General features: G+C 42.6%; 1 protein-coding gene across 4 annotated transcripts in view; it reads right to left on the bottom strand.

Annotated features, from left to right (window-relative positions):
- The window catches only part of NPAS2 (neuronal PAS domain protein 2), a 179,246-nt gene that overhangs the window by 63,386 nt on the left and 94,930 nt on the right, over positions 1-20,930 (bottom strand). For all 4 annotated transcript variants that reach the window (XM_054474289.2, XM_054474286.2, XM_054474287.2 and 1 more), the window contains exons 3-4: positions 7,815-7,963; positions 111-202 (exon numbers count right to left, since the gene is read on the bottom strand). In XM_054474289.2, the coding sequence (XP_054330264.1) occupies positions 111-202; positions 7,815-7,963 (241 nt within the window). The remainder of the gene's footprint in view (positions 1-110; positions 203-7,814; positions 7,964-20,930) is intronic.

Here is a 20,930-nt window from a genome sequence, read left to right as displayed (position 1 = left end):
TCTTCCCAGGATCAAGAACAGTAGTTTCCTTTGGGTACAGGGACTTATCTGCAACAAGTAGCTACATTTTAACTGGCAACTGTTTAAGCTATTTTGAAAGTGCATTTCACCTCCAACATCAGCTGGGTGAATTCTTCATTACTGAGGAATGAAGGCTTCCAGTCTTGCTGAATGTCACAGATTTCCGTTTGCGCTGAGACTTCTAAAAAAGAGACACAAATAAGCCTTTATATTCAATGGCACCTAGAAATTGGAATTAACAAATGAAGCACATGTTACTTCTGTGTAATTTTGTGTAAACTTCTGTGTAGTCTAATTTAAGAAGCCAGCAGAAGGAAATATGTTACCCTGATTTCCAAGGACTGGGAGCTTCGGATGTTCTCACCTCCCTTAATGAGGCTTTAGGGAGGTGCACCCCTCACTTTCTCTATGGCTGTGGTGCCTGCCCTTGCAGGTGGTACCATGGCCCTGAATGTTTACATGACGAACTCCATCGTCAACAGTTGGAATTAGGTAGTTACCACCTATGAAGGGAACAGGAACAAACACTGGGATGGTGTGACACCTTCGTAAGTGGCTTCTTCATGGTCCAGGTGAAGCAAAACACTTCACAGACCTGGGATTTTAAAAATTCCAGAAACACCTTAGGCGTGTGGAAAATAACCCACTGTGTTATACAGAATGTACCATATTTTTCAGCATTTCCATTACTGAAATACAGCGTGCTATACACATACACAGAATGTACTCTTCTCAAAACTTTTTGGGGTTAATCTATAGTTTATCCATTTCACAGAACTGCCTTGTACTGAAGACATTATGCACATTTGTAAATTCAAATAGTCATTGGCCTACAAGGGGGTCCTTAAATATTTTAGTTCTGCATTTTTAAAGAATGTTTTGTTCTATTATTAAATTATTTCTGATAAGATAATTACAGGTAGCTCAAATGCAATATCAAATATGTTTGTTTTTCCTTCAGTTTATCCTCCATCTTAAACCAACATTTTGCTCCATTTCACATAGTAAGAGGTTTCTTCAGGGATTATTTCCTTGGTGCTAGGAAAAACATAAGAACATAAGACTTATAGCTCAGAGAATAAAACTAACCTGTTTAACAACTTGGAGAATGCAAATGGTCCAGGCAGATAATCCATCAACTTTAAGCCAGGAGAAAGATTTCAAGGCTCTCTCCTTTGTGCCTGTGTTTTTGATAATCTCTCTTAGATGGAGCATGAGGAATGCACTCTGCCATTTGAATGAATGAATCTGAGTGAATGCAGCAGCTACTCATGAACAAAAGATGTAAAGAGCTGAGTTATGGCTGGGCGCGGTGGCTCACGCCTGTAATCCCAGCACTTTGGGAGGCCGAGATGGGCAGATCACGAGGTCAGGAGATCGAGAGCATCCTGGCTAACATGGTGAAACCCCGTCTCTACTAAAAATACAAAATATTAGCCGGGCGTGGTGGCGGGCTCCTGTAGTCCTAGCTCCTCGGGAGGCTGAGGCAGGAGAATGGCATGAATCCAGGAGGCAGAGCTTGCAGTGAGCCGAGATCGCGCCACCGCACTCCAGCCTGGGCGACAGAGCAAGACTCCGTCTCAAAAAAAAAAAAAAAAAAAAAAAAGAGCTGAGTTATGCGTGTCACCCTGTAAACCTCCACTTGTTCCAAAACCCAATGTTCCCAGCAGTGCTCGTCTCCACCAGGAAGATTCCTTCCTTCGAGATGTCAGAAAGAACAAGTTGCTGCTGCTGTTATACAAAATTGGATTTTTGTCTTTGTGATTTTAAAGGGGCAGAAAAGAGCTGCTATGAGCCTTTGGTAATTGAACACTGGAAGAAACCCAGGAGAGGAAACCGTGCTGGTAGTCAGGCAGCCAATGACACTGAGAGGGCCCCTGGAGGGAGGGCCGCGCTGTGGGGAAATGCCCAGTGCCGGGCCTCATATGCACATGGTGGAATGCAGCTTGGGAAGCAGAGGCAGGTGCTACATGCACATCGTGGCCAGAATCCGTTCTGTGGTGCTGGCCGAGGCAAGGAAGAGAGGGTGCAACTCCCAGTTCTTCAAACAAATGGTTGCCACAGTTTGACCACTTAGAAAAGAGAGGCACTGAAGATATGCTATATTAACCCCACAAATGCCTTTCCTCTTCTCCCCAATATGCACACTCATCTGTAAGACTCTTGGCCATTAGGATCAAACTGTAGATTAACTGTTTTTCTAGCAGAAGAGTCTTTATGGCAGCCCAAATTTCATTTAAATAGAGATCCATTCAACTTAATGGTGAAGGAAAATGAAATACCCATTTCTTTAACCTAAGTAATTTTTAGATCATTCTGTATGACTGGGTATTTTGTCAACGCTAGCATAATAACACTGAAAGCAGCCATCTCATTCACTTTGTATTTCAACAATTGAATTAGACACCTTGGAAGTTAAGGTTCATTTCATAGCATATTAAAAAAATATGTTAGATACGATGTCTCGAATCGAGGAAAAAATGTTACACTGGGAAGTAAAATTCAGTGTTATGGTCAAAGTGGTTTCCAAATTTCAAGGGAAACAAAACCACCCTGAGAGCCATTTTTATAGGAAAACATTGTGATTAAGAGCCAACCACCAAAATTCTACTCTGATATCACTTGTACCCATTTCCTAGAGTGCTCAACTCCTGACTGCTCCTGGTATATCTGAATAATAAGCAGTATATGTTTGGGATGTATGTGGTCAAATAAAAGCCTGGAAAATGGAGCAGAAATTCCACAGCTGTCCTGGCTAAATATTACCCTGTTCAATAGGGAAATTTCTCCTTGTTCTACAGCTCTCCCCACCTCACCTTCCATCCATCAAGACAGACACATTAAAGAGGTGTGAATGAGGAATGGGATTTAATGTTAGGAGAAAATTTCATTAAGTCAGCTTGAGACTCACTCAGGAAGAGGATAACGTGCAGGCCAGCCTGACCCTGTAGAACATTAAGATGGATGTAGATAAGAATGTCCAATATGTCCTGCTATTTACAGACTTTAGGGATTTCTCTCTCATAATAGCTACTGTTACAAAATTTTGCTACAAAGAATCATCATCAGATTCTCATTTTGATTTGGATTACTTCAGAGAGAATAAGTGTACAGTTCAGGATTAAAATTCATTTCCCAAGCTGAGAAAATAGCAATGCTGAAAGATTATTGGGGAAAGAGCTAAATAATTATAATAACTACTTGGACCTAATCATCTTTCTTTACTTATCATGTGGTTTCCCTTTAGCATGAAGGCAGGAAGCATGTTGAAATTCATAGTTCTTAACCCTCACTGCACACCGGAATCACCTGGGGAGCTTTAAAAATGCTGATGCCTGGGCGTTACCTAGCCATCTGCTGGTGAAAGGCTCTCCACCCTCTACAATAAACAGCCCTGATTTGCAGTGTTTGCCCCTTTCTGTGGTGTAAATACGCCTACCATGGCTGATTTCAAGCTACCAACTTGATGTCAACTGGCTTGCAAAACTCCTGAAAAGTGAACAATCTTCTCTTGCAAGCTGGTATCCCCTTGTGGTCCCACCTCTAGAGATCATGACATATTGGTCTGTGGGGGGTTACCTGGTAATATGTATTTTTCAAAAGCTCCTCCGGTGATTCAAATGTGCACACAAAGTTGAGAACCAGCAGTCTAAATGGACACACTCATGAACAGCTGGAGTGCAGCTGTGATATAAATAGCCACAAGAAGCCCTGTAGATCACCTCTTGTGGAGGAGCATAGAGTGTAGTGCTAAAAGGTTGGGCTCTGGAGACAGGCTGCTGGGTTTAGATTCCACATTTTCCTGGCTGTCTGACTTGGATGAGTGACTTGACCTCGTGTGCCTCATCTGTGCAATGGAACTAACTCAAAGTGCTGCCATGGGCCGGGTGCAGTGGCTTATGCCTGTGATCCCAGCACTTTGGGAGGCCAAGGCAGGCAGATCACTTGAGGCCAGGAACTGGAGAACAGGCTGGCCAAAGTGGCAAAACCCCGTCTCCACTAAAAATACAAAAAATTAGCCAGGTTTGGTGGCACATGTCTGTAATCCCAGCTACTTGGGAAGCTAAGGCAGGAGAATCGCTTGAACCTGGGAGGTGGAGGTTGCAGTGAGCTGAAATTGCACCACTGCACTCTAGCCTGGGTGACAGACCAAGACTCTGTCTCCCAAAAAACAGTGCTGCCATGAAGAGGAGCTCTATGTAGAAGAGTTCCTGTATGTACAGCTCTTAGAATATTGCCCAGCTCACAGCAAGCCCTGAATAGATGCTTACGGTCAGTATTCTCTACTCTGTTGCAGATGCCTGCAGAGTTCATGTCCATTTGCACTGCAAGTAAAGGAAAGTGATTGCTTTGTTTTTTGCTTTAATCCAAGTTTTGCTCCAACAACTCTATTTCCCCAAAAACGTACCATGAATTTTCTGCTTTATTTTGAATATGAAATCACAGAGATGAGTGAGATCCTGGCATGATCCTCATTGTGTTTAAGCGGGTTGTGCGGAGTAGGCCTTCATCTTATGAAAAAGGCGAGCTGAAGCAGGCTCTCCCGGTTTTTGGAGGCTGCATTTCTGCTGACTTATCCTTTCCAGGGCCCAGATTTGACAATTCTCTGTAATTCCACAGTGGACAGAGCCCGGCATAAATATCAGGCTGATGAACTTGATCCCAGCTGTCCTATTTAACAGCTGTCCTGCTTCTCAGTGGCACTGACCTAGTTTGAGTAATTTGCACAAAATATCTTGGCAATCAAACCAACCTGCTATTTCACTTGGCTAAATCATTATTTAGGAAATATAACCATTTTGATTAAATTATCAGGGCAATCAAATACTGCTGTAACACTCCGTTCCAATCCTGCTTGATTGGTCTTCCCTGACTTTTAACAAAAGCAATTAACATGTTCTTTACTCTCTCCTGGGCAGCTTTGGAAAAAATAATATGAGGATATATCATCACTGTCACATTTTTAATAGGTATATATGATCATCAAAGAAATAATAAAAGAATAAGAAGTATAATGAAACTTTCTGATGTCCCAGCCGCACCCTCTTTTATGAAATCATCTTGTCTAGGAAAATGTTCAGTGGAACAGACACATCACTGCCTGCATGGAAGAACTGTAATTATTTCCTCACCAATTCTGACATTTCTGACTTATTATGTTTGGTGTCATGATTAAAGAAAAAAGAATTCTGCTCTTCCTGCTTGCTAATAGGTTCTGAGCCCTCTCAACTATTCTGTGACTTTTTGTAACATCCTGGGTGACTGGCAGGGTAGGTGTGACCACACACTAACAGGTAAAAGCGTTTGAAGGAGAGGAAAAGGGAGAGAGAATGATTTGAGAAAGACGTGAGCTCAAGGATGAGTTCAAGTAGCATATGCAGGTGATTGTGTGATGGAATACTATACACTAGTGAAAGAGAACTAGAAATAGCACTGGAAGAATGGGAAGAATCTCATAAACATCATGTGTATAATTCATGGTTCCATCTTAATAAGGTTCCAACAGGCAAAACCAACTTATGGGGTTAGAAGTCAGCACACAGTTTCCTTCTTTTGGGAAAGCAGAGGAAGACAGGAAGGAGCTTCTATTTCTTGACCTGGGTTATTGGTTCCCCGGCTGTGTCTGCTTTGTGATAATTAATTCAACTGTACAGTTATGATTTGTATATTCTCTGTATGTGTTACTTTTATCAAGTATTACAAAGTTAGAAAAAGAATGGAGTGCCAGGATAACTGGAAATCCACATGCAAAAGGATGAATTTTCACAGCCTACCTTACGACATCTACAAAAACGAACACAAAATGGATCAAATATCTATGCTTAACCTACAGTTTAAAATTACAAACCTTTTAGGCCGGGCGCGGTGGCTTACGCCTGTAATCCCAGCACTTTGGGAGGCTGGGGCGGGTGAATCACGAGGTCAGGAGATTGAGACCATCCTGGCTAACACGGTGAAACCCCTTCTCTACTAAAAATACAAAAAATTAGCCGGGCATGGTGGCGGGTGCCTGTAGTCCCAGCTACTCAGGAGGCTGAGGCAGGAGAATGGTGTGAACCCGGGAGGCGGAGGTTGCGGTGAGCCGAGATCGTGCCGCTGCACTCCAGCCTGGGCGACAGAGCAAGACTCTGTCTCAAAAAAAAGAAAAGAAGAAAAAAAGAAAAAAATATATAAACCTTTTAGAAGGAAACATAGATATAAATCTTCATTACCTTAGATTAGGCAATGGTTTCTTAGATAGGATGCCTCAAGCACAAGTAATCAAAAGAAAAAAATAAATTGGACATTAACTGATTAAAATTTAAAACCTTCGTGTGTCAAAGAGTATCACTTGAAAAGTAAAAAGACAATTCACAGAATGGGAGAAGATATTTTCAAATTCTATACCAGATAAGGGTCTAGTATCTAGAATACACAGAAAACTCTTACCACTGAAGCATAAAAAGAAAAATCAATGATTTAAAAACGGGCCATGGATTTGGACATTTCTCCAAAGAAGATACACAAATGGCCAGTGAGTATATGAAAAGATCATGAAAAGGAAAACATCATTAGTCATTGGGAAATTCAAATCTAAGTCATATAAGATACCACTTCATACCCACTAGGGAGATTATATTAATAATAGTCATAATAAAAGAAGACAGTAATAAGTGTTGACAAGGATGTGGAGAAACTGGAACCCTCATACATTGCTGCTGGGAATGTAAATAGGTACAAGCCACCTTGGAAAACAGTTTGGCAGTTCCTCAAAAAGCTAAACACTACCATCTAATGCAGCAATTCCCCTCCTAGGAATACAAACAAGAGAAGTGGAAACATACATCAACTCAAAAATTTGTACATGAATGTTCACAGCAGCATCATTCATAATTTCCAAAAACTGTAAACAACCCAAATATCCATCAACTGATGAATGGTTAATCAAAATATGGTATTAATATATCCATACAATGGAATATTGTTGGTCCAGGAAACGGAATGAAGTACTCACACGTGCTAAAACACAGATGCTACGTGAAAGAAGCCAGATACAAAAGACCACATACTGTATGATTCTATTTGTATAAAATGCCTAGAATAGGGGAATTGATGGAGACAGAAAATAGATTTGTGGTTGCCAGGATATGGAGGGAGGGGGAAGAATGGGAAATGATGGCTAATGGATACAGGGTTTCTTTTTTGGCGTGATGGAATTAGATAGTGGTGATGGTTACACCACCTTGCGAATATACTAAAGACCACTGCACTCTACACTTTAAAATGGTGAATTTTATGGTATGGACATTATATCTCAATAAAAACAGAATGAATGTGACATGAAGAAAATGAATTCTTTTCAATGTATTTTTTCATGATGTAGCTCAAAAGACCAAAGAGTTCGAGGGCAGTGGCAGAGAGGGATGAAAAGGCCCACATAGTCTGATCCCACAGGAAGTGAGTACTCAGCCACTGTGTCTGTTCAGCATTGAATAAAAGACACTTGTTCCAGGGATTTTTGATCAAGATGTTGTCACTGTGAATGCCACACTGCTTCGGCTGGGTGCTACCTGTGAGGTTGTTTTGGATTCTCTCGTCTGGCTAATAATGCAATTGGGAGGTGTGTGCCCTCTCCCCACCTAGCCAGAGATGGGCTGATAGAGGGTGGAGTGCCTTTGAAATGGGAAGCCCTCGACCAGTAAGGCTGGGCCTGGCTGGGGAGACAAAACCAACCAGGCAGCCCAGATTGGTGAAGTCATCACCACATGGACAGGGCAGGGTGGAAGAAAAACAGAGAGAAGGGTGACCTTTACCATTGTGTTTCTGCAAAAATCCGATGACCTTTTCCAACACGGTGGTTTTGTCCATTTTCCGCGTGTTGCCAGGGAGCATGGAACTGAGCTCTTTGATGAGAACATTGAACTGGTCCCGACGCTTCTTCTCAGACTTGTTTCGAGAAGCTCTGCAAACACAAAATGAGCAGGTTACTGGAACATTCCACGTCACAAAGGCTTTGTGATGAAACAAAAGCACTTTCTAATAGAGCACATTCTATTGTGATTATCTATCTTATCAAAAAACTCTTTCAGGAAGGTCACGCTGGCCACATTTCCGAGGCAGGATAGAAAATGTTTTGCTAGACTCTTGGCCACAAAGACAGACAGCATTAATAACCAGTAAGTTCTGACTCAGACGCAAAATCTTACAGATTAGCTCTGAGGCCAGATGCTGCTCATTCGGATTTCATAGAGCTTTCACTTTCAGAGAGCAAAGGACACATTGCTGACTGAGATGGCTGTGCTCGGAGAGCCCTTCCTAAGACTCAAACCATGTCCCCTTCAATCCAGAACACCCAGCCTGGTTCCAGGGCCCAAGGGGTGGCCAGGTGTCCCGTGTGCCACCAGTGCATATGTCCTGGCCCCTGCTCCAAAGAGCTCATCGCCCTGTTGGGGGAGGCAAGATACACCCTTCGTACAACAGCCAGGGCCGTATAGACCCAGGGCAGACGTATGACAGGTACTGCACATGGCTGTCAAGCTGCTAAGAGCAGATGAACACTTTTTAAAATGACATGCAGGAAAGTTAAACACATATTACTAAGTTGGAGAAGCCAGTCTGAAAAAGCTACACACTGTATGATAGCAAGTATATGACATTCTGGAAAATGCAAAACTACAGAGACAACACAAAGATCAGTGGTTGCTAGCGGTTAGGAGGGATGAACAGAGGATTTTTAGGGCAGTGAATCCACTCTGTATGACACCATACTGGTGGATGTGTGTCATCACACATTTGTCTAGACTTAGAGAATGTACAACACAAGAGTGCGCCTTGATGTTAACTCTGAATGGTAACAATGTATCAGTGTAAGCTTATCAGCTATAGCTAATGCACCACTCTGGTGGGGGATGCTGATAATGCGGGAGGCTGAGTGTGTCTAGGGAGGGCTCAGGGGGATATGGGAACGCTTTGTGTCTTTCACTCAATTTGTCTGTGAGCCTAAAAATGCTCCAAAAATTAAAGTCTATTTTAAATAAGTGACACCCTGTGCTGCACACTTATAGGAGAGATCAAAGCGAAGCTGCTTGGTTAGAGGGGAGGGGCCTCTCCCAAGCCACCCAAGCACCTCTGAGGACCCTGAGATCCTCAGGAACTTGAGCAGGGAATCATGGCTCTCAGGGACGCTCTAATTAACAACAGGGAACACATGATGCAGAAAGCCCTCCTGAAAAGTCCAGAAGCAGTGCTACTCGAGGGGCCTCCCCATCTTCAATGACATGCCACAGGCCCTTCATCAACAATCCACGTATTTGAAGGCGATCCAGGGCTGAGAAAGCTGGCTCACTCCTCCCCAATTCACTGAAGACAGACTTGTTCCAGAAGTCAGCTCTCTGAGAGAGAACAGGGGCCCTAGAGGCCAGGCCCATAAAACATTGCTGCTTTTCCAGGCACCTGGGGCCCGGGGTCATGGTTCCCAGGGGAGCAAATCCTTCACCAGGAGGCTCCTGGCCAATGTGTGGTCAGGACAGAGTGTGCTGCTGGATTCTGATTCACCTCCCTTGGAGCAGGTATAAGTATCTATAGGTAACAGTATCAATAAACAGCCCTGGGACACAAAAGGACATATTTCCAAAACCCTTTCCCTAGACACCACGAGGACCATAACCACTCAGTTTGCCCCTGCCTAATTGCACACAACCTGCCTTTATTTCAACACACATGTTCACAACCCATCTTTTACTGGTCCTATCTCAGTTGAGGCTGTTTCCTGATAATATTTGGGCAATTCTTCAAAGCTCAGCTAACATGCGTGGTCTCTACCCTTTACCTAGGGGTCTTTTCCTGCCTCTCCCCTCCTCCCTGTCTGTTCTTGGCCTTCTACAAAGGCCCTGTCCCTCGCCGAGCCACTCTCTTTACCTGCGCTCTCTCACATCACACACTAACTGCAGGCGTGGCAGCAAGATGTTGCGGAGTCTTGTTGCTAGTCCAGGCTAAAAGACCATGTTCAAACACACGGGAGAGAAGAAAGGAACCCTGTAACTTTCAGAGTGAGTGTCTATGCATTATAAATAATTTTTTGGCCTAGATTTTAAAGAGTGACATGCAACCTCCTTAGCCAAAAAAAGCTCTGTTCCTGTCCTAGTTTGCCCATTATAAATTATTTGTGAGCCGATAACACCCAGCTCATTACTGCTCTGTTCTCGTCTTCAATGGGTGTAATGACGACCAACATGGCCTGGTAGCAACTCCGACGAAGGCTCCTATCGTTAGTGACAGAGACATAAGCTTGTTTCCATCCACCTCTGGCTGGGACACACTGTGGTGTCCACTGGAAACTGGTCACTGTCAGCTGGTTCCACTGCTATCAGGCAAGAGAAAGAAAACGAGCCTGGAATGACCTTATTTCCAAAAAGAAGGTCCTCTCGGCAGGCCCCGAGACCACCACACACAGACACTGGGACGAAGGTTTTGAAAGACACTCCAACAACCCCAACAACCAGGCTTTGGGTTTTTGTTTTTGAGATGGAGTCTCACTCTTGTTGCCCAGGCTGGAGTGCAGTGGCGCGATCTCAGCTCACTACAACCTCCGCCTCCCGGGTTCAAGCAATTCTCCTGCCTCAGCATCCCGAGTAGCTGGGATTACAGGCATGCACCACCACACCCGGCTAATTTTTGTATTTTTTAGGAGAGACGGGGTTTCACCATGTTGACCAGGCTGGTCTTGAACTCCTGACCTCAGGTGATCCACCAGCCTTGGCCTCCAAATGTGCTGGGATTACAGGCATGAGCCACCATGCCTGGCCAGGCTTTGGAGTTTTAAGGCATTTTTTAAATTCAATAAAATTCATCCATTTTAGTGCATAGTTTGGTGTATTAGTTGGGTAACTACCACCAAAATCAAGATAAACAACAGTTCCTTCATCCTAAAGAGGTTTCTCCTGTGTCTTTGTGATTAATCCGCCCACCCCCAGCCATAGCCACAGGCAACCACTGATCTGCTGTTAGTGTAGTTTCACCTTGTCTAGAATTTAACAGACCTGGAATCAGAGTATACAGTCTTTTTGATTTAGCATGACATTTTTGAGATGCATCGTGTTGCTGCACATATTAACATCCCATTCCTTTTTCCTGCTGACTAGTATTCCTGTGTATGAATATGCCACAACATCTGGTTCATTTCCAGTTCAGGGGTAATAAGAATAATGCCGTTCAGAATACTCATGTACAGATCTGTGTGTAGATATAGGCATTCATTTCTCTTGGGTGAATACAGAGGCATGGAATTGCTAGGTCATCTGTTAAGCATATGTTTAACCTGATAAGACACGGCTGCACTGCCACACAAAGCTGGCTACACTGTTTTTGCTTTTCCACCAGCAATGTATGAAAGTCCCGGTTGCTGCAATCCCTGTCAATGCTTGGTGTTATGAGCCTTTTTTTTTTTTTTTTTTTTTTTTTTTTACTTTAGCCATTGAAATGTTACCTTACTGTGGCTTGGATTTGCATTTTTCTGGTGACTAGTAATGTCGAACATCTTTTTACATGCTTAATGGCCATTTATGTATCTTATTTTGTGAAGTGTTTGTTCAAATCTTCTGCCTATTTTCCAGTTGGGTTGTTTGTCGTCATCTTACTGAGTTTAAGAAAGAGAGAGTGAGAGAGAGAGAGAGGAGAGAGAGAGAGACCAACGGAGGGAGGAAGGGAAGGTATGTGTGTGTTTTAAATACACATGGATATTGATTTTTGAATGTGGGGCTCAAAAAGCCACAGGTTATCTGTTCTGAAGCGTCCATCATCGGGCATCTTGGGGAGTTTGGGTCTGGTTACACAAAGAACATTTGCTGGGCACTTACTATGTATGTAACGGGCACCATGTTAAGAGCTTTACATCCATTCATTCCTTCAATTCTCATGACAACCCTTTAAGGCAGGTACTATTGCATTTCCATTCCAAGGGGAAGGAGCGAGGCACTGAGAAGCTGTGTAACCCACCACCATCACAGGTCTGGGAAGTGGTGCCACAGGCTGGCTCCAGTGCCCACACTCTGAGGCCGTGCACCCTCCTGCCACTTCCTACAGCTCCCTCCAAATCATTGTGGCGGGATCTGTTATGGACCGACGGACCCAGTGTTCTGGGAACACAGAACTGAGAGTGACTAATTCTGGCTGCTATAGAAGAGTTTATAGCACAAAAAAGAGTTTTGTGCTATAAAAGAGTTTATAGCACAAAAACTAAGCACACCCTGCAGAGAAACAGTGCCACACACTAACAGGAAGCTGGTGTTTGCGTTCCCTGTTGGGGAAGGGTAATGCAGGAAATCAAGGGAAGACTGTGACCTTCGCTTCAGCTCCTAGGAGTAGCCTTTCCCACTGTCATGGTCACCTGTGGTGCTAGGATTACTGTTCACCAAATATTTCCAGTTTGTCTTCTAGACAGAGTAGGATTGAGCTTCCCTGCCCCTTCGCTTGGCCAAGAACATGTACGCACAAGTGCCATGTGTCAGTTCCCAGGGAGAAGCATGGAAAGTCAGTGCAAAATCTGGTTCATTCCTTTTTCCATTCACCTCCCTTGGCAATGGGAGGTGAAGCCTCTCCCAGCCTGGGTCCTTGGGTGAGGACACTTTATAGCAAGGGTCCAGCAGCTCTGTGATGAGCACTTCAGCTTTATTGAGATTTGGGGATGGTGTGCCACACAGCCCAACTAGCCTATCTGGATACACACAGTAGGGGATTGAGCAGAAAGGCACCCACGGGTGGAACTCAAACATCCATTTATTAAATGCAATACAGGCAGACCTCCAGGGAAGTGGGGGACAGGTTACCTTCCAGGACCCTTAAAAACTGTACATGTTTATGGGGTACAATGTGATGTTTTGATATACATATACAACATGGAATGATTAAATTAAGCTAATTATCATATCGGTCACTTCGCTTATTTGTGGTGAGACATTTGACATTTACTCTCCTTGCAATTTTGAAATATACAACACTGTATGTTATTATTAACTACAGTCACCCTGCTGTGCGATAGATCTCAAAACCTGATTCCTCCCGTCTAACTGAAGCTTTCTACCCTTTGACTAACATCTCCCCACTCCCTCCCCCTTTGACAGGAGGACCCTCTTCCACTTCTGACTTGAGGGTTCTCTGGACAAGGGCAATTAGAGACAGGAAGAGTATTTGTTCTATATTCTCTGATTAGCACCTTCTGTGCACAAGGTGCTCCATCAAGCGATATGGAGGAGGTGGCAATGAAGAGGCCTTGGCCCTCAACTAAAAGCAGCTCAGTGTCTAGAGGAAGAGATGGAACTCACTCCTCAGAAGCTGGTACAGGGGGTGCAATACAATACTGCCTGGTGAGAAGTTCCAACAAATTGCCAAGGGTGTTCACCAAGGAGGGAGCCCAGCCACGGAGCCCTTAGAGGCAAGAACATGAGGTGGCTTTGAGGGGTGCATAGTCAGGGGTGGAGAGGACAGCACAGGAGAAAGCTGGGTGGTCAAGTTTGGCAGCAGAGTTGGGCTCAATTGGAGAAGGAGAGGATAGGGTGGGGAGGCAGGGAGAGGCCGACGGCACATCGTGAATGGTAGGCCAAGCAACCTGGTCTGAGCTTTTGGATGAGTGGGGACAGGGAAAGGAAATGAAATGGGTCCTCAGAAAAGGATGAGGAACCCAACTTAACGGGAAGTGAGTACAGACAGGAAGGGTCCGTGAGGCTCCTCCACCCCAAAGCACAGCACTGCACTGCTGCTCCCTACCGCCCCCCAGCGGGGGATGTAGGGAAAGAGCCAAGCAAGGCTCAATCAAACTTCATTAGCCTGGAAAAAGTGACGCTGACGGTGGATGCTTTAAAACGTTTTTTTTTTTTTCTTCCTTAAAATTAACACACACTGAGCCTGACTTTTTCTTCGGGGGCACGGTTCTATACATTTTAGCACACGTATAAAGGTATGCAACCGTCATCACCATCAAGACATGAGACAGCTCTCTACAAAACTCTCTTATGCTCTCCACTCCCCCAAAACCCTGGCCAGCTCTGTTCTGTTCTCCATCCCTATGCTTTTTTCAAGAACGTCGTAAAAGTATAATCCTATAGCACGTAACCTTTTGAGCCTGGCTGCTTCTACCCAGCATAATGCTTTTGAGATTTATTCAACTTGTGTCTGTCAATACCGTGGGCCTTCTCATTGGTGAGTAGTTTTCTACGGCATGGGTGTTCCACAGCCGGTTTATGCATTCACCCATTGAAGAAATTTGGGTTGTTTCCAGTTTGGGTAATTATGAATAGAGCTACTATGCCCATTGGTTGTACAGGTTTTTCAGTGAACGTGTTTGTATTTTTCTGAAGTAAAGAACCCAGGACTAGAACGTCTGGGTCATATGGAAACTATATGTTTATAAGAAACTACCAAACTGTTTTCCAGAGTGGCCATGCCATTTTACCTCCCTACCAGCAATGTATGAGTGATCCAATGTTCTACAACCTTACAGGGAATTAATATTGTCAGTACTTTAAATTTTAGCTAATCTAAGAAAGTTGTGGTGGTACATTATTAGAGGTTTAATTTGCATGTATCTAATGGCTAACGGCAGTGGACATCTTTTCACTTTTTTTGACATCTGTAGACCCTCTTTGAGAAAGCATCTGTTCATATCTTTTGCCCATTTTAAAATTGGGTTGTCTATTTCCTTACTATCGAGTTTTGACAGTTGCTTGTATTTTCTGGATACAAGTCTTTTGTCAGAAATGTGATTTGTCAGTATTTTCTACCCGACTATAGCTTGCCTTTTCAATCTCTTAATAGTAACTTACAGAGTGAGTTGTTAATTTTGATGAGGTCCAGGTTAACAATTTTTTCTCTTGCGAGTTGTACTTTTGGTGTTAGGTCTAAGAACTCTGTCTAACCTTATAGACTACAAAGACTTTCTCCTATTTTTTCTTCTTGCGGTTTTACAGTTTTACGTATTTTACATTTAGATTTATAATCTAAGTATTGATTTTTATTTCATGAATAGATGTTGCATTTTGCCAAAGTCTTTTTCTGTATCAATTGATATAATCATGTGGTTTTTCTTTTGTAACTTCATAACAGAATGGATTACACTGATTTTTGAATTCTGAATAGCCTTGCATTCACTAGATAAGCTCCATTTGATTGTAATTTAACATACATATACAAATATATATATATAGTTGGATATAATTTGCTAATGTTTTGTTGAGAAATTTTGTATCTACATTTATGAAAAATGCTGTTCTGTAGATTTCCTTTCTCATACTGTCTTTGGGTAATGCTGGTCTCATAAAATAAACTGGAAAGTACTTCTTCAACTTTCTGGAAGAGTGTGAACAGAACTGGTGATATTTCTTCTTTTAATGTTTGGCAGAATTCACCAGTGAAATCATCTCAGTCTGGAGATTTCCTGTTCAGGTTTTCAAATACAAATTCAATTTCTTAGTTATAGGACTCTAGGTTTTCTCTTTCATCTTTTGTGAGTTTGGTAGTCGTGGTTTTTAAGTAATTGGCCCATCTCATCTTAAGTGGTTGGATTTTATGCAGATCTAATTGTTCACAGTATTTCCTTATGGCCCTTTGAATTTCTCAGGAATATCTAATGATAGGCCTTCCTATTCCTGCTATTGATAAATTGTGTCTTTTTCAGTCCCTTGATAGACTTACCAATTTTATTGATCTTTTATTATTTTTATTTTTTTTTAGATGGAGTTTCGCTCTTGTCACCCAGGCTGAAGTGCAATGGCACGATCTCGGCTCACTGCAACCTCCACCTCCCAGGTTCAAGCGATTCTCCTGCCTCAGCCTCCCAAGTAGCTGGAATTACAGGTGTCTGCCACCACGCCTGGCTAATTTTTGTAGTTTTAGTAGAGACGGGGGTTTCACTATGTTGGTCAGGCTGGTCTTGAACTCCTGACCTCAAATGATCCCTCACCTTGGCCTCTCAACCTGCTGGGATTACAGGCATGAGCCACCATGCCTTGCCAATCTTTTAAAAAATCACCTTTTAGTTTAGTTGATTTTTCTATATTGTTTTTCTGTTTCTAATTTTATTATTTTCTGTGTTTATATCTAATTTCCATCTTTCTTGCTGTGAGTTTATTTTGCTTTTCTGTTTCTAGTTTCTTAAGGTAGAGGTTGGTTGTTGATTGGAGACCTTTCCTTTTTTTCTAATATGAGCATTTAATGTTGCAAGTTTCCCTCTAAGCATTGCTTTAGCAGCAACCCACTAATTTTGAAATGTATGTTCATTTTTATTTAGCTAAAATATTTTCTAATATCCTTGAGACTTTCTCTTTGACCTATGGATTACTACAAAGTTTGTTGTTTAATTTCCAAGATGTGGAGATATTTTTCCTGCTATCTTTCTGTTTCTAATTTTTTCATTTGAATTTATTTACATTTGTTTTATGAAGCAGGGTTTGGTCTAGCTTGGTAAATGTTCAATATGTACTTGAAAATATGTGTATTCTGTTATTGCTGAGTAGAATGTTGTATAAATACCAATCAGATTCTGTTGGTTGATGGCATTTTTCAGTTCTTCTATAGCCTTGCTGAAGTTTACTCTACTAGTTCTATTACTAAGAGGAGCATGTTAAAGACTCATCTAACTTCTTCAGGTTGTGCTTCCTGTACTTTGAAGCTTTGTTTTTAGGTGTATACATATTAGAACTGTTATCTGTTCTTGTTGAATTGATCCTTTATCATTATGTAATGTCACTTTATTCCTAGTAAATTTCTTTGCTCTGAAGTCTATTTCATTTGATATTAATAGAACCATTTTGGCTTTCTTTTAATTAGTGTTTGTGTGGTATATAATTTTCCATAGTTTTACTTTTACCCTCTACCTATATCACCATATTTGAGTTGAATGTCTTGTGGACAGCATATATTTAGGTATTTAGGTTACTGAAAAAAAATCATTGCAACAAAATCTGTTTTTTAGTTGGCATATTTAGACAATTTACATTTAATGTAATCACTTATATGTTTGGATTTACATTTTCTATTTTAACATGTTTTCTGTTTGTACATTCTTTGTTTTGGGTTATTGTTTATTTCCCCTTTCCTGCTTTCTTTTGGATTATTTAAACATTTTTTAGTATTCCATTTTAATTTATCTATTGTTTTCCCCTCCATATTTCTTTGTATGACTTTTAGTAATCATTCTAGGGATTGTAATACACAAACTTGTCTTTTCAAAGTCCACTTAGAATATTTTATCATTTCAAATGGAATCTAGAAACTTTTCTCTATATAGCCCCCTCTACCTTCCCCGCTCTTTTATGCTGCAATTGTCTTATGTACTATCTATAAATACACTGAATATACCCTATCATATTATGCTGTTTTGTCAAATATTTACCATTTCTGTTATTCTTCCTTTATTCTTCCTATTCCAAGTTTCTATCTAGTGTCATTTCCTTTCTGCTGAAAAAACTTCCTCTAGTAATTCTCTCAGAGCAGGTCTCTTGACAGGAAGTTTTCATTCATTTGAGAATTAGCTTCATTTTACCTTCATTCCTGAAGGATATTTTCACTGCATGTTGAATTCTGGGTTAATAGCTCTTTTCTTTCAACATTTAAAAAATATTGTACCCCTATCAGAAGGCTTCCCTGGTCTCTGATGAGAAATCCATAGTGCTACTTAAATATGTTCCACATGGCCAGTCTTAGACCTTGGGTGGTGGTCTATTCTAAAGTTCAGACCTGAGGGTCTATGGTATGCTGCTCAAGATCAGATCCATGCAGATTCAGCTCAGGGGTGAGCCCAGAAACTCACAGCCAGCTTTATAGAGTCACTTTCCTGAGTGCCTCCCTCTCTGAAATCTGCCCAGTACCTTCTGGTTCCCAAGCTCCCTTTCTGTTCCGTTGGCCAGAAAGCTGGCTCTATTTATCCTGTCCTTCCTCATACTACCTACATCTGCGCTCTCATCTGGGGCCAAGCAGTAGGAAGATAGAGGGAAAGGGGGAAGAAAGCAGCAGGGTTTCATCCCACCCTCTTGGAAGTGTAGCTGTTCTGTCTGGAGAGAGGTTCCCCCTCCCCCTGCATAAAAGGTTTCATGTGGATTCTGATTGCCACTGTTGCTCCTGCTATGCTGCTGTTGGAGGATTGCTTCCAGGATGCAAGGAAATAGAGAAAAAACAAAAAATGGCAGATTTAACCTTGCACAATCTGAGCATTAGGAGACCTTGTTCCTGCTCCTTAAGCCAGTACTAGAGCTCCTGGTTCTCTCTCTGTCAGCAGAGGCCCACTTCTGGGTGTGGGGCTGCATTGAGTCTCAGCTAGGAGATATTACAGGGGAAAAAATGGTGAACTAGCTGCTGGTTTGGTAGTGCTTCCCCAATCTGTACCCTACTATTTACTCTTCAGGGTCCTCAAATGGCTGTTTCATGCATTCTGCTCATGCTTTACAGCTGCATTCAGTGTGATGGACAGGACGGAATAGGCTAACTCCATCTTACCAAGATCCAAAACTCTCATATATCTTTTCATATATTTTTTAATGAGTTTGTAAAAAACCCATAGGAATCAAAGGGTGGGAACAGAGAATATAAAAGCCTGGTGGCAGGGGCTGTTAATAAGATCCTTTTGCAGAAAAGCGTATGGGGTGAGCTGGACTGTAATTATAAGAGACTCTTGAAGAAACATATTTCTGGGTAGCTCTTGCAGAACAAAGAGAATGACAGATGAACTGGGCAGGCGCTTCTTCCCTTGGTATTAGTGTATCACTCTGGAATGAGCTAACATTAAAAAAGCATCAAAAGGAATCCGCCATTGCACATCAACATGGAGTTTTACTAACCCAATAAAACTACTGTCCTATGCTTCCCTACCCTCTGAGAGTAGATGTGCACCTCAGGCATAGCTCTCTAGAACTCTGGAATTCCAGAGGAGGGTTGTACTTGCAGCTCAGGATCCAAGTGAGTCCTAGCACAGTAGCCCCATACTCTTACAAAGGGGCTGCGTCTGTGGTATTTCAGAAGGGCTGAAGGAAGGAGAGTCACCACATAATGCAAGGCAGGAGAGGGCCATGGTTCCAAGGCAAAGTGTCACACCCACATCCACACCCATACCCCTTGGGTTTCTCCCACAGGTGGAATCTTGGAGGCCCTTCTCTGAGAGGATGTCATAAGACAGATGCATATTATATACACCATACTCTACGCTTCTCTCCCCTCCTTCTTGGTGAAGAGATGACACAGGTGTGCACACTTAGCGTGCAAGACTGGACTTCACACCCAGCTGCCCAAGATGCATGGCTGTAGCTGGGATGGGGGTCAGGTCCTTCTGAGGGGCCTGTGGCACAGAGGAGGAAGGAAGATGCTCTTTCCCATCCTGCTGGGAGAGACCCTGTGCCAAGAATCGTTGGAGCATGCAGGTGAATGACAATGAGCACCACCCCCAAGTTTGTGTCCTTGGCCCTCTGTCTTCCTTAAACTCACAAGAACGCATGCATAGTGGTGCAGGTGCATTTTATACATCACCAAAAGTCCTATGTTTCCCTTGGGAAAAAATTAAAAACCATTGAAACGGAACTCCTCATCTGTGAGTTGGATCAGGAATGAGGATAAAAGGCAGTAAAAAGAGAAAAGAGGGGGAAAAAATATCATTCCTAGCAGACTCTTCCTTTTAATCCATTTCATATGTGGACTGCTCTGGCTGGCAATGTCTTCAGCTTATGCATCTCTGGTATCCATTGGGAAACTATTCATAACATCTATCAGGCTTCCCTGCTACTAAGATGCTTTTCCTGGTGCCTCTTCCCAAGGGTGCCATCTTTTAAACTGGCTCCACTAAGTCTAGTTCTGTTAACTGAGTAAATAGGGCATCCTGATGGGGGAATATAGAAGATGCTCTCTGAATCAAAGACAGTTGATCAAATGGAGTGAAAGCTCATAAATTAAATGCTTTCCAATCAAGTTGGAAAGCTATGTTCAGAACTGGTGAAGGGAGCACTAGCAAGCTCCATTGCTGCCAAGAAGAGCTGGTATTTGAACAAGAGGTACAAATAGTATGCAAATAGATGTGCAGCTCTCTGAAGAGTGACTTCTTGCCCTTGGAGGGTCTCTATGGTGAGGAGCTAAAGGCATTCTATGAGGCATCCTATTTTCATGTTCCCAATTCCCACCAGGAGCTGAAGAGTGGTGGAGGGAACAGGAGAATCCAGACAATTTGGCTTGGCTGAGATGAGCATTAGACAGGCTTCAGAAGATGTGAGTTCTCATCCTCGTTCTGCACCTAAGCCAGGAGAGAGTAAGCAAGGCACTCCCAACCACACAGGCCTCAGTTTCCTCTTAAAAAATAGTGAGGACATTGATATGGTGATTCTGACACACAGCATTTAAATTCTCTGAAGTTCTCCCATCAAAAGACGGGTTCTAATTCTCCTTCCCTTGAATAAAGGCTGGCCTTGGAGACTGGCTCCTAGTGAATACACAGCAGCCGCAGTGACAATGTTTGACTTCCAAAGCCAGGTATTAAGAGGAGACAGAGCTTCCCCATGACATTCAGCCTTGAATGCAACCACGTGTTGTGAGGAAGCCATATCTCCATAGGGAAAGCTACTTCCAGTGGACATGCTGGTTGAAAGCCAACATCAACCAAAGGTGTGGGAGTGAGCGTGTCTTCAGAGGGTTCTATCCATCTTTGAGCTACTCTGGCTGATACCACCTAGAATGAAACAGGCACTCCCTGCCAAGCCCTACCCTAGTCAAAGATCCACGAGCAAAATGAATGCCATTGCTTTAATCCCTCACATTCTGGGATGGTTTGTTACATAGCAACAGAAACCCAGAATAGTTAATGCCTAAACCAAAGACTCACTGATACCCAAGTTCCTTCCAGACGGGGAATTCTGGCATATCTTACTTGGGATCACTAGTTCTGCATTATAGGATGGGACAGGAAC

Source organism: Pongo pygmaeus, chromosome 12 (assembly GCF_028885625.2).
Source record: "Pongo pygmaeus isolate AG05252 chromosome 12, NHGRI_mPonPyg2-v2.0_pri, whole genome shotgun sequence".
Taxonomy (NCBI): Eukaryota; Metazoa; Chordata; class Mammalia; order Primates; family Hominidae; genus Pongo; species Pongo pygmaeus.
This window is presented reverse-complemented; position numbering and strand designations above follow the sequence as displayed.